Source organism: Asparagus officinalis, chromosome 2 (genome assembly GCF_001876935.1).
Source record: "Asparagus officinalis chromosome 2, Aspof.V1, whole genome shotgun sequence".
NCBI lineage: Eukaryota > Viridiplantae > Streptophyta > Magnoliopsida > Asparagales > Asparagaceae > Asparagus > Asparagus officinalis.
In genome coordinates, this window is record NC_033795.1 from 75,887,316 (window position 1) to 75,902,419 (window position 15,104).

Here is a 15,104-nt window from a genome sequence, read left to right on the forward strand (position 1 = left end):
AGGGCCCAAACTCTTTAGAAAATTTCATCCCAGAAATAACTCCTCTTATAGAAGAGTAAGAGAGAAAACATAGAGAGAGTTTGTGAGAATTCTTGGAGTGTATCTTGATCAAGAGAGGGTGTTCTTCTTGATCCTTTTCTTTTGGAGTATAAAGAAATTGGGCGTCGTCGATGCACCGTGGAGTAGCTCATAAGAGTGAACCACGTTATATCTGTGAGTACAGTGGTTGAATGTGTCAGCTTGGGTGTGTTTTTGCGTCTCCGTTTGAGACGTTCTTGTTGGTGTGTACCCTAACATACTTAAATTTTTTTATATGTATACATCTAAGTTTGTTCTTTGTAGATTGACTTCCGCTCCAGTGAACTTAATGAATATGTTTTTCTTTCTATATATATACTTTATGGAACTAACGTTTGATGTGCATCAATCTTGTAGTAGATTTCCTGTTCTTTTTCTTGGTTTCAATCTTTGGCTATAGGAGATTGAAGGTTCTTTCAAATGAGCGGATGAATGGAACTGAATGTTTGACTGTTAAGATTTCATCTTCTACTTTTTTTCCTGTGATTTTTTTAGTTTCTTGTAATTAATCAGTGGTCACAATTTGCAGATACCACTGGAGTCTTTGTCGTTCAATGTCCCGTAAAAGAGGAAGACCTTTCTTTTCTATGTGGGATTCCTTTTCCTCCACCAGATGCTATACAAACTATCTCAGTGGATTACTCGAAGGTACTAATTATACTCTAAATATTACCTTTAATTTCATTTATATTGATGTTTTGTAGTGGACTAATTTAATCTGCATGTACCATTCAATTCTCAGATAGAAGAAAATGTCGTTGAGAAGAAAGATGTCAGTGAGACGAGGAGAGAGGAAAATATTACAGAGGGGAAAGATGACGCTGACATGAAGCAAAAACCAAATCTTGGTGCCTTAAAGTATGAAGACAAACTGGAGGCTTCAAAGAGGAAGCTAAGAGAAGGATACAATGATGCAGAAGAAGGTATGTTTCTTCACACTATTTATTTGATTGTACTCTATTTTTTGGTACATATTAGAAACTAACTGGTTGGCTCTATAATTTCATAATGCAGCAAAGAAAAGGAGAAAGATTATGGTGGTTGACATGAATGACCTACAACCAGTACAAAGCCAGAGCAAAAAGAAGACTGAAGTAAAGCGTGGATGCCGCATTAACAAGTTTATCAAACTGAGGCCTAAAATTGATCACCACTCTTTGATTTGGTAGATAAGTTGAGTTGTTTTATTCATTCCCATACAGTGAAAAAGAAAAAAAAACCACTCTTTGATTTGGTAGATAAGTTGAGTTGTTTTATTCATTCCCATACAGTGAAAAAGAAAAAAAAAACACCCCAGGGTTTGTTTTTAATGTGTTGTGTACCTGGTTAGTGTCTTGAATTGAATTTTAGCAAGAGCTTATGTAAATGTTTTGACTGTATAATGATTCTACTAATGTAATGTCTCAGTTGTCTCAGTGTACTTCTAAATTCAGTTTTTTATTTTCTGTAGTGTGATAGACTGATTTTCAAAAGGACCTGTTACAATTAAACTCGAATAATGTATGCTAAATCTCAGCATGTTTGTTGCTCAAACTCTCTGCAATGCATTTTTATACTGTCAGTTTCACCTGAAGCTAATAAAAAGAACAGTGTTGAGTAGATGAGAAGTTCGTGGATTCTTACTTCAAACTTTTCTACAGTAATCTACACACTTAGATGTTTCTAGTTTCTAAACTGTTAGCATTTGTAATACATGATTGCTACAAAGTATCAGTCCCGTGTCAGAAAGCTGATACATGTAGTTTAGTGCCAGATTCATGCATTACATATATCCGACCAATTTCTAGTATAAATGTCTTTCCATCACTGTCAGAGTACTCCATCACTGTCAGAGCATACAAAAAAGTACTCTGACGTATGTGATATACTTCTTTCTTTTGTAGCCGAGAAACACTTCTTCCTATTTTTGTATGCTTGATGAGCCTTGAGTTGAAGGTTTCATAACCTTGAATAGTATTTTAAAAGAATTTACAGGAAAAAAGGGTATTTGAGAGGAATTTCTTTATTGAATCAAATTTTACATTGTCTTTCATTTGCCTACTGTGCCATGGGACAATTTTGATTAATCATTATCACATGTCGTGGACAGCCCTCCATGCATAATTATAGATTACTATTATCTAAATGATGTGAAAATTACTTATGAGATCCAAAGCTGGAGAGTCACTTCCAATATCAAAATGCAGCACATAATTTTTTCTCAACGAGCACATTCGTTCTCTACATAATTAGTAAGACCATGAAATTATCTTATAAAATGTGGATAAAATAGCGATCAACACCGGTTGCATTTTATCCCGGCTGACAACAAATGTCATGAACACTATTAGTAGCTCCATGAGCAGCACACACTGCACTTTCAACAAGAAAAGAATTCCTACCGGGAGTATCTGCATGTACATAGAACTCAAGCTTGGCTCCAACATGTCAAAAATCAGCTCATTCAAAATGCATAAATTAAAGGAAAAAAGTGATTATCATCAGAAACTGAACAATTCTTGTGAACTGACATACCTCCAAATACTAAGAAGCACAGGATAAGCAAAATAAGAAACAACAAACCAGATTATACCCAGTGAAAAGAATGGAAAAAATACTTTATTACCAAAAAATGACAGTATAACAGTTACAATAAGAATTCAAGAGTCACTGAAACATTCCATCAATTCATCCAAATAAGAGACAGTACCAACGTCAATTTCCAAATCCTCCCATGTCCAATGATCCTGCGATGTTGGTGGAAGAATGTCGATCAATGAGGATGATGCTTCATAAGAATCTAAAGCAGGAGCGCAGACCCATGTTGATGACAAGTATGGAGATGATGACGAGGGCTGAGAAGGTGCTTCAGTGTTAACCGTGGAAGTTTTCTCAGTATCGTGGAAGTTGCTGCATCCCTCAACCCATTTCCTCTTTAGAAGTCTGTCCTCTACATATGTCGCTGCTTGTTCACAAATAGAAGTAGCAGCACCAGATTCAGCAGCTGCCTTAAAATGATTTGTCATTGCTTCGTGTTCTTTAAGCAACATCTCAGTCACCTGCCTTCCATCCACTTCTTCCTCTTGTTCGAAAACAGTATGCCGCTTTTCATCCATTGTTGAAATCAACCGATCGAAGGCTTCTGCTTCTTTGCAAGGAAGAAATGCAGGCAATGATGATGACGAGGGCGGTAAGGATGATGAAGCCTCCACCCGCTTCCTCTTTAGAGGCCTTTCTTCTACATGTGTTGCCGCTGATGCTGTTCCTTGTTCTTCTTGTTCAATAAAAGCTGCAACACCGGAGTTTGCATCTGCCCCTCCTTCTCTGTCTTCCTTCGTTTTCTTCTTATGAATTCTGCAGATTACCATGCTCTCAAACTTGTTACTGTTCTGAGCAGGCTTGAGATGAAATTCGTGCATGATCCAGTTGGTATTCCTCCTTTTCCCCCCCTCGGTACTGACAAAAGTCAGCGGCGTCTTATACCCAACACGTCGAGATCCACAGAAGACATCTTGCTCTTTGCCTTTTCCGTTCCAGAAACCACAGCCAGCGGTACGCTTCACATTTTTTGCCGTACCTTTTCTGCTGCTGATTGCGTGTCTCGGGGAGAAGAAAAGCATGTCTTTGTTATCGGTTAGGTATCGAAAATCCCCTGCAAACCATGCATCAAGTGTGTCAGAACGAAAACAACAGAAAATTTTGCCGAGACAAACTCAAACTAGCAAGTAACAAGCAAAGTACGCAAGGTGATTCTTGAAATAGGAAAACTAAAAGGGAGTTATCTCAACAATATTAGAAATATGCAATTGAGAGGAGATACCAATCAGGCTATACTAGCAAGGGAAGAAATAAAACTTCACTGAGACTAAAAAACAGCAATTTACTAAAGAAAACTTTCCAAACACGGTGTTCATTTTAGACCTCGGAGCAGTCAAGAAGACACAGAAAAAAACATCAATTTGCCGGTTTGACAAAAGGAATATGAGGAAACAGGGATGAGTTTTACTCTTCTTATACGACACCAAACAATTAAAACTTTACTGAGACTAGATGGCTGTACTAAAAAAAAAAACTCAAGGTTCCATGTATGTCAACTAAACAGTACGGCGATAAGCAATTTCTTGGTAAATCCGGAAATAATTGAGTGGTTATGATCAGAGAACTTGGTAAATCTCTATCCCATGTTTCCTAAACCGGAAAGACCAATGTGCATGGTTCCATGTATGTCAACCAAACAAACTGTAAATCACATTGAACCCTGAAAACTAGAAATAAAGTCGAGTTCTTGAACTCTAAAAGCTAGAAAGAAATCACAAAACAGAGAAATGACATTACTTACGAGCTGGGAGATTCCAGGGTTCGGTCGAATATACATCGAAATCGCAGATAAGGTAACTTGGGATCTCGAGCGAATCTCGTCCTCCGGCGATCTTCTTGGGGAGGTAGAAGGTCAGCAGCAGATCATCACTGGGTTTAAACTGGATTCCAGGGTAAGGCAGCATTGCCATGATGGATCGATGTTGAAGAAACCCTAGCTCTGGGAGGCAGAAAAAGATGGGAGCTTTGAAATTGAAGGAGAAGAGAATTTAGGGCTAGGGTTTTGAAATTCGAGCGATCGGCAGCCGGATTGAAAACCCTAGACTTTGAGAGATTTGGGGGATATAAGTACAGAGAGGAGAAGGGAGAGTGTTATAATGGCGGTGATCAGGAGATGCGATGGACGGCTGAGATCATCTGTTCGTTGGAAACTCCCGCCAAAACGAAGCTCAGGCAGCGGAAGGTTTACGCTGAGTGTTGCCGTTATTGGGTTTAATTATGTAGCCGAACTAATGTTTCCTAAAACTCAATAACTTACCAAATATGGCGTCGGAAAAAGAGTTCCCAAACCAGTCCCTCGCATTGTTGAAATTTCTATTAGATCCCACAGTTCTTTTTACTTTACTACCATTGGTCTTGACCGAAGGAATTATTTCGAAATGATTTATAAAATTAAGGGCGACGATAGCTATTTCAATTATTTAGGAGACTTATTTCGAGACAATTTTTGGGGAGCTGATAGAAATTTTAATGTACATTTTTTTTTTATTCTTTTTAGATAACTGTTTATTCCGCGAATCATATTCCACGCATGAAACGTGTTCTGAAGGGAATTTAGATTTGTCCAAAATTGTTGTTTGTATTTTCCTTTGATAGTGGTTTTGTAATTAGGATTATACTTAGCATGGGTTTTTAAGTTGGTAATGGTGCCTGATAAAAGGATCCTAACATAACTCGACCTGTTTTGGTCGGATTTCATATTTGGAAGTTATAAACCTTAATCTTAACAAAATAAATTCAAGGTTCGGCCCCCCCGCGCCACCCCGCCCGCCCTCATATTTATAGCAAAATACTTGAGTAGACTAATTTGGAGATATTAATGACTTAAAAAGATTAACATGAAGAGTTCCCATTTTTAAATTATGCCTGCAAAACTTCATATTTGCATTTTACACAAGTAAACTATGAACAAAATTGATGGATTTGTGTATCAATTGGGTGTTATTTAGAACAATTAATGAATGTGGTGGGTACAAAACTATAAATTATAAATTATAGGGGGGCGTCCCTTAAGAAATAATTTAACTTTTCAACGAAGTCCACCCGGCTCCGTCACAGTAACATGCTAGACGATTTGAATCCAGCCCATTAAAATTGTCTATCGGGCCCGATAAACAAAACCTTTGCCTTAAAGGTTATTGGATCCGGATACCTAATACAATTACCTGAAAGTTTTAGAATTTACAAAAAATACCATAGCATTTCAAAAATTATAAAGAACACCCTCAGAGATTCAAATTTTACAGAAAACACCCGAAAAAGTCAAAACTTACAAACAAGTACTCAATGTTAATTTCAATTTTCGGAAGTGCTTTCTATAAATTTTTGAACTTTCAAGGGCAAAGGACTGCCATTATCGCCTCTCATGGCTTTCTCTCTTTAGAACCCCGCTATTTGGCTCGCGGTCCAACCGCGAGCCACAACTCGCGTGAGAGGAACAGGGGGTGGGCCCCCAGCAGTGGGGGGCCCACCCCCCTGTTCCTCTCACGCGAGTTGGGGCTCGCGGTTGGTCCGCGAGCCAAAAAGTTTTTTCGCTCTCTTTATGCCTATTAGGCTTAGCAATGAATGACAAAGTTCTTGTCTGACGAGACTTGAGTTGTCTTAATGTTCTGAGGAGATCTTTGTCCCATGATTTTAATTCCATAAGGAACAATTTTTCAAAACAGACCCATTTAGTTTTTTATTTTTCAAAATCAACCGATTTTTCTTTTATTTATCAAAACCGACCCGATTTTGTGATTAGCAGGCTAATTACTATCCTAAATAGTCGGGGTTGCCAACCCCGACTATTTAGAATAGTGTTAAACCCTAATTAAAGGCCTTAAACCCTAAAAATTAATGTCCTAAATAGTCGGGGTTGGCAACCCCGACTATTTAGGATAGTAATTAGACTGTTAATCACAAAATCGGGTCGGTTTTGATAAATAAAAGAAAAAACAGTCGATTTTGAAAAATAAAAATCTAAATGAGGCTGTTTTGAAAAATTGTTCTTCCATAAGCTTATATGCGCAACAAGTGTAGTAACTTTCTTCATGATCGATTTTAAATATTATGATAAAATTTTGACAAAATACCTCATTAAACCGACAAGACAAAATGACATGTATTGAGGGATTGGATAATCGTAGTAGCTTTGAAGATAACAAAAAACCGGTACATGAACAATTTCTAATAAATAGCCACACCGAATATTAAAAAAAATTACTGCTGTGTGATGCCAAAACAATATTAGAAACCGCAAAGATACCGTAAATGCATATCAGAGACGTATCCACACTAAACATAATAATACATCACATTGCCTACAGTGGTTCAAAGGAAACAACATATAGACATTGTAAGACATAACTCAAACTTAGAGATGTGTCAGAATAATATTTCACAACTTGAAAACAAACTTAAAACGGCTAGTCACATAATGAAGGTTATCAAATTGACATGGGAAACGCTCAACAATAAGATCCATCCCACTCTTCTGCACAACACTGGCAATATGAACACGCTCGACCGAAACAAGTTTATATTAACTACAAAAACAAAGCATCGTCAATTAGAAAAAATCAGTTTCCACCAAATATCACAGCAAAAAGACCATGTGTCGATTAAACAAGTAACCAAAATTGTCAGTATTTCAAATCCCCCAGTTCAGATACTAACCTTTGAAGCAAGCTACGTCATTCTACCACCGAAAAAACAGAAGGGTTAAGCTTCAGGAGATAAATAAGCAAATATCTAGATTGGACATAAATTTGCGAATAAGGAAAATTTGAACTACACATCCTCTGTGAGCAGGGTGTCGGAGCATGCATGACAACACATTACTAAAGGCATTTGTGATATTTGTACAAAGAAGGTCTCTAATAGCTTATGAAATCAATTTTATAAAAATTTATATCATCTAATGAAGAAAATGGTGTTAAGAAGAATAACCAGAATGAAGTAAGATACAAGTAACAGTAGAATTAAAGGAAAGAAGTAGGGCATTTGACAAAAATGGCAATAAATCTATTTTAAAGTTGGAATCAAAAGAAATCACTGAATATATGTACTAGATCTCTTCAACTCCTGAAAAACTCCAAAGGTAACCATTAGCAAAGCTTTGAGCTACAACATAAACCAAAAGATATAGGTAATCTAGGGCAATCTCTTCAACCCTTGCACAACAGGAACAAGTAGGCTGAATAAAATACAAGAGAGCATCTAGCACACCTTTAGTTTAAGATGTTTATATTTTCCGCAATTGTAACATCAAAACAATATGTTATATGTTAGCAAAACAATTTATCCAAATTGTTCAAATTTCAAGTCACACAACTGGTTCAGCTATAACCTTTACAGCAAGCTGCATCATTCTACCTCCAACAGAAACTACATATTTAATTTCAGGGTAGCTGTAAGTTCGGCCTTTTTTTCCTCATCACCAGTAAACACACCCAAAGCATATATTAAAAAAATCCACAAAACCCTCATAATGTAAAATAGATGAACAGATAACATCTCCCCACATCCGGTAGGCTAGAAAATAAGAAGATTAGCAAAGGGAAAACAAGTTAATAACAGGAAAAGTAGCCAAAAAAAACATAAGAAATGGCACCAGCAAAACAGATGGGACTGAAAATTTTCCATGAAACCACACAGATGTTTTTCTCAAATTTCATCAATGTTATAATACATGTCACATAGTATACGGTGCACACCAATATGCGCTTAGCAAGTGATACAACATACATGGTAAAAAAAAATCTGTAGATTCAGAAAATGTTGACAATAAACATTGAAAGGTAAAGAAAATTTTTCTGTGATATGATTAATAATGGCAACTTTATGATCATAAGAAATTCTACACTAGAATGAAGTAAATGCAGCAAAAACAAAAATAATATGATTGATTGCAAACAAAACTGAAATTAGCTAGACGTGAAAACACGAGTCCATAGAATGTGACCCATGAGTAATAGATTAAAGAACATAACTTATTGTACTCACTAGCATACATGATACACAATACATATTCAATAAAAAAACCAATAGAATAAAAGATGAAATGAAACTGTAATAAGCAATATTAAGCCACAACGAAAGGATATTTCACATCACATTTCCTGAACAAGTTCACATCAGACATCACATAGACGTTACAAGATCAACTCGAATCTGAAACATGTCAGAATATTTCACAGCTTAAAAACAAAAGTAAGATGTAATAGTTTACAAGTGAAGGCAATCAAATTGATAGTATTAAAAATACAACACAAGATTCATTTCACCTGACACCTATACATGATAATAAGAGAAAATGAAGTGTACGACTTTTCTGCACAACACTAGCAATCTGAACCAACTTGGTTGAACAAGTTTATATTAAGAACAATAACAAAGCATCCATCATATTTTAAATTCTTGTTTCCCACCGAACATTGCAACAAAACAAGGAGACAAGTCAACCACAGCCTCTGGCCACAATTGGTTCAGATATTAACCTTTATAGCCAGCCACATCATTCTACCGCCAACTGAAACAGTAGACTTTTTTCATATTACATGGGAGATTTAGGAGATAAATTAGCAAATATATAGATTTGAGGTAAATCAGCAAATGAGTTAAGGGGGTATATATGCAAAATAGCCAAAATGAATAAAATTTCAGGATAGCTATAAGGCCTCATTTGGTACACAGGAATGAGAAGAAATGGAATGCTTATTCCCACATTTCATTCATGCACACCAAGCACACCATACTTTTGGAAGCTAGAATGTCCACTCCACTTTTTTTACATTTCGTGGGAATGGGCATGTCCAATGAATTGGTATGAAATGCTTCTCACTTAAGTGGGAATGGAAATATTAAATTCATACTAAATATTCTCAAATTACTTATTAATTATCCACACCAAAAATGAAAAGATTTTCATTCTCACTTCATTCTCTAAATGCACCCAATCATGAGAATGAGAATGAAAATGAGGATTCATTCCATTTCGTTCCTTGCTCCATTCCATCCTAACTTGATCCGATTCCCACGTACTAAACGAGGCATAAGTTTGGTCTTTATGCCATCATCACCAGTAACAAATCCCACATCCATTAACTAATCCCTAATCCACTCGAAAGAAAAGGAACAAAAAGAGAAATGACCAAGAAATTAAACTGCTCTCCTCTCCAATTACTTGGGTAACATAAGAGTGAGCAAGAAAGCTAACAGTGCCCACAAACAAACAAACAAAGATATAACCTTATTAATCTTCTGCCTCAAGCACATAACCTAGATCATATCGAATGACTTTCCAATTATATAGCATAGTGTATCTCAATAAATAAAGAAATAAACAGCACAAAGGGGGAATTAGTTTCTTGTACATGATAACAAGAGAAATCAAGAAAAAAAGAAAGCATTTTCTGTTTGTAAACCGTACACACAGAAACAGAGGTACAAAGAAACAAGTCTTTCTTGAGGATTATGCCTTTTACTGACTCTACGTTATGAAAGCCATTTGTGATATTTGTACAAAATATGATGCAGTAGCTATTAAATTCCATTATTTAAAAATTGATATGTTTGGATGAAGAAAATAGTGTTGAGAAGAACAAACAAAACTAAATAAAATAAGATACAACTATCAGTAAAATTAAAGGAAAAAGTAGGATATTCAACAAACACAGCAATATATCTATTTTAAAGGTTAAATAAAAAACTGTGAAATATTTGACCAGATCTCGTCAACTCTTGAAAAACTCAAGGGTACTCAAGGGTAACACTGGCAAAGTTACGCAATATAACATAACCACTATACGATCTGCCCAACCCTTGCAACTGGAACAAGTAGCCTGAAAGCCTGAAACAAATAAATTATAAAAGAACGTCTTGCAAATCTAGTTCAAGATTTTTTTCGCATTTGTCATTCAAATCAAAGTATGACATGTCAAAAAAAATTAACTTATCCAAATTGTTCATATTTTTAAGTCATTACACTGGTTCAGCTAACCTTAACAGCAAGCTGCATCTTTCTACCACCAACAGAAACTACAGAAGTAATTCAGGGTAGCTGTCAGTTCGGCCTTTTTATCATCATCACCAGTAATGAGTCACATGCTAGAAATTAAAAAAAAATACATAAGCCCCTCGAATATACGTAAATGAATAGAGAACCACCCTCCATACCCATTAGCCGAAAAAAAATAAGAAGAAGAAGATCGACAAAGGAGTAAGCTACTTGCATATAACACAACATGCATGATTTAAAAAAAAACTTTGTGGATTCAGAAAATATTGACAGTTATCATCAAAAATTAACTAGATTAACTACGTAATTTCAGCAACCATTTATAAATGAATAATAATAATATCGCGTTTTGGAATTTTATTACACCCATAGCTTGATTTTAGCAGATAGACCACTTGAGTGAGAATTTTTTTTTGACTCTTTTCTCTTAGGGGGGTTGTATTTGCCAAAAAAAAAAACAATTTTTTCTTCCTCGGAGAAAAAGAGCGAAAAGAAATTTCACTCCGAGGGTCTACCTGCTAAAACCAAACTACATTGGGTCTACGGGCAATAAAATGTGACTCGTGAATAATAAATTAAAGAACATACCTTAATCCATGATACCCAATGTGTGATCAATAACAAAAATCAATTGAAAAAATATCAAAACGATATGTGAACTAAATTGAAATCAATTTCAACAAAAAATCAAACCCTAACCAACCAAAGCGCCGCCGGCGGAGGAGGGAAGAGAGCTCTCAGGGTTACGGGTCTCAAATTGGGTACATACATCATTAGGGTTTTCAAGTTTTTGGGTTTTCATATAACGGGTCGGGTCTCGATTAAGCGAATTTTACAGCCCAATAAGCGCATTAAACGGGCTTTTCTTGGTAACGGCCCAATAGAGCTTTCGTTTGACAAAGAAGCTCTTCTGGGAGCATGTCTCTATGTTTTTACTTATAAGGGCTCGAAACTGTATTTGATAAAGTTTACTTATTTACTTATTTTTAACTTGATAAATAAATAAAAATAAGTCGGAAATTTCTGATTTATTCTTTTGATGCTTATAAGGAGATTTATTTATTGATGTTAAAAAGACTTCTTTGCACTCTGATAAAATAAATTAAAAATAAGTATTAGCTAAACATGCCCTTACTTAACTCCTTTCTTTTACCAAACACCCTAAATTTTGCTGATCTCACAAAAGCTTCCTGAACTTCCAATTTTTACCAATGAACCCCTCTAGGTGCTAATAGAATTTGTTAAGCCAATGACACTGTTTGCGCGGAAAAGAGGATGGGATGATTTATTTCTTCGTAGTCCATTTTGCCAATTCATATCCAATGATACACGAGCACATGTATATAAGTATTAAGGGTAAATTACACCAAACCCCCGAAGAACTTTAAATGTTTTGCAGTAAATCCTTAATAACTTTCAAAATCACACTAAACTCCCCATTAACATTGCATTTCACAAAAAAAAACCAAATAAAGCTCCAACCTAAAAATACATTTTGAAAGTTATTAGGGGTTTTGTGTAATTTACCCAAAAGATGTTGGGGGTTTTCTAAAAAAGTTATTGAAAGTTTAGTGTGATCTTGAAAGTTACTGGGAGTTTACTAAATAATGCTGAATGTTCTTGGGTGTCTAGTATAATTTACCCTACATATTATTTGTCACCTCACTCAACTAGGGTGGGCTTATATTCGCCTTTACCATTTAGTCTCTTCTTTCTTTCGTGAGTTGTGTATATTTCCTTTTCATTGTTATCTACTCTAAAATCAATGCAACAATTGAGCACTTTTTTTAATGAGAAACTCTAATTCATGTGTCTTTAGTATGACAACAAGCAAAAATTGCCTCGTCCATTGCCATGACATTAACGTAGAAAAGCCAAGAAAAAATGGTTTGAACATTAGTTTAAAGCTATACCATATATCTAACCACTTAGAATAAAAAAATATGATAACTCATAATAAACTGTAGCAAGTACATGGCGATAGTTTTCGGAGTGTATGGGTCTAAAAATACATTGGGATAAAACTTAAGGTTTATAGACGAAAAACCCTTTTTGTAAGCGGATGGACTTAAAATAAATGGGTGTAATAATTGGGTTTTATAAGCAAACTCATTTATAGTTTGCAACGTCATGACATTAGTATGAATAGAGGGAAAAGCAACAATTTAAGAATTTGATTTAAAAATACATCATATCTAATAATGACCAATGACAAAAATATAGCAAGTAACTAAAGAAATTAATAACTTACATGATATGTAAAACTGCTTAATATAATATGGTTTAAAATTAGTTCAACAAGAACAACAACAACAACAACAACAACAACAACAACAACAACCAATCCTTTAAAATTTTACATATGGATCCGACTATGTTTTATGCTAGTTGTCGGCTACCTAACAGAGGCGTGGCTGACAATATGGGGGCCTGGTACTAAATTTTAATTGGGGCGTCTTAATTAATCTTCAGAAGAAACTACTAATTATTTTTATACGTAGTACTAACCATGGAAATAAATTTTTATATCTAGAATTAAAAGAAACATTAAGACATAACAATGGTTCTATGCAAAACATATTACGTGCAAGATATTGATAGTAAAAAAAAACATACACAAAATCAACATCTTACTAATAATCTTGACATGTCCCACATCAAAAACTTCACTGGAAAACTTTTCTCCTTGCATTTTTTGTTGCAAAGTCATCAATCAAAGCTTCATAATCAATCTTGTCTAAGAATCCACTTTCAACTGAGAGCAAAGCTAGCTAGTTCGTTTAGCCTCTCCTGCGACATGGTTGATCTCAAGTATGATTTTAATATCTTTAACTTTGAGAAGCTCCTTTCTGCCGATGCAACTGTGACAAGTATAGTCAACAAGATTCTATATGTAATACTAGCGGCTGGGAAACAATTCATCCTCTTCAAGAAATTCAATACGTCAATGACTTTCATATTTTCTGGTGGCAACATATTTCGTAAGATTAGCAACTCTGCAAATAATTCATCTCCATCAACATTAGAACAACTTCCTTTCTAAAGACTGTTTGCAAGATTAACACAACAAGCTTTTAAATCATCATTCTGATATGTACATAACTTTTCCGATCTAAATAAAAACCCAAAAATATTCTCATATGTCTGATGTTGTTCAAATCTTCTCTCTAATGAACTAATAATTTGATCTACCAGTAATAGAAAATAATGAACTCTGAAATTTTTCTCACCCGACTGCTGAGTTAACTCTGATGACTGAGCTCCAACCTCATCAAAATGTTTTTTTCTAAAGATTTGTCGCTTCTCAGGAAATACTGGATCAACTCCTAAATCAGCAGCAAGTGTTTTGGTAGTAATCATGGCCTCTGCAAACCCAGTTTCTCTATACTTTCTGAAATAAACATTCAGGCCATTTACTAATTCTATAGCAACATCGATTAGAATGTCTTTCTCTTGCAAACGCTTACTAACCTTGTTAACAGTCACCAATATCTTATACCAAATAGTCATGCCTAATAAAGGCACAAAATCCCCAAGCTCGTACTTTGCTAAAGATTTAGCTTCACTTCTTATTTTTGTGTCTTGTCATTTTCTGCTAATTGAAGTAAAACTTGTCTGATCTGATCTGTAGAGGTTGTGATTGAATTGCCTTAACACTTTCAACACGACTTTCCTAACGTGTGGTCGATAATGGCTTGAGAGTAACTCCTATAAGATTATCCATCAAAATCTTCCAACGTTTTGTAGAATTTGCGAACAAGGAATAAATTCATTGTACTACTCCAAAGAAATCCTAAGCTTTGACGTTACAGTTTGCTATATCACAAAGGGTTAAGTTAAGGCTATGACAAACACATGGAGTGTAAAATGCTCCTGGATTAATATCCAGAATTCTACTTTGTACACCTTGCTTATGCCTTTCATATTCAATCCATTATCATATCCATGTCCTCAAACATTATCAATATCAAGACCAAGACCCGTTAGAGCCATCTGCAACTCCTCAAAAAGTCCAAGGCCACTTGTGTCATCCACAGTCAAAAATTGTATGAAATACTCTTCCACCTTAACTGGACTAGCAGTGACATCCACACATCTCAAAATCAGAGTTATCTATTCTTGGTGACTAATATCAGGAGTACAATCAAGTATAACAGAAAAGTATTTAGCTTCTCTAACCCTAGATATGATTGCACCTCGGATTTCAAAAGATATCATGAGTATCAACTCATTTTGGATAACGTTACTTAGATAATGATAACAGATTTGCTTATTCTGAATGCGACGAAGATGTTCCTCCATCACTTTATCATGTTGTGCCACCATCTGAACTAATTCCATAAAATTTCCATTGATTTCTTTATCAATCCTCTGATTTTTGCCTCGAAAAGCCAAATTATATTTTGCAAGATATTTCACAATTGAAATCAACCTTCATAACAGTTTTCTC

General features: G+C 35.2%; 1 protein-coding gene and 2 long non-coding RNA genes across 3 annotated transcripts; 1 reads left to right on the top strand and 2 right to left on the bottom strand.

Moving 5' to 3' along the window:
- On the top strand, positions 322-1,280 carry LOC109829635. Its single transcript, XR_002244102.1, has 3 exons — positions 322-726; positions 821-1,001; positions 1,093-1,280. It is a non-coding gene; the product is annotated as an uncharacterized LOC109829635 (long non-coding RNA).
- On the bottom strand, positions 2,689-4,707 carry LOC109829636 (NAC domain-containing protein 89-like). Its single transcript, XM_020396686.1, has 2 exons — positions 4,397-4,707; positions 2,689-3,709 (listed from the first exon to the last, which is right to left on the bottom strand). The coding sequence occupies exons 1-2, from the start codon at positions 4,563-4,565 to the stop codon at positions 2,718-2,720; spliced, it is 1,161 nt and encodes a 386-aa protein (XP_020252275.1). The 5' UTR covers positions 4,566-4,707; the 3' UTR covers positions 2,689-2,717.
- Positions 8,800-11,470, bottom strand: LOC109831648. Its single transcript, XR_002244501.1, has 2 exons — positions 10,637-11,470; positions 8,800-10,486 (listed from the first exon to the last, which is right to left on the bottom strand). It is a non-coding gene; the product is annotated as an uncharacterized LOC109831648 (long non-coding RNA).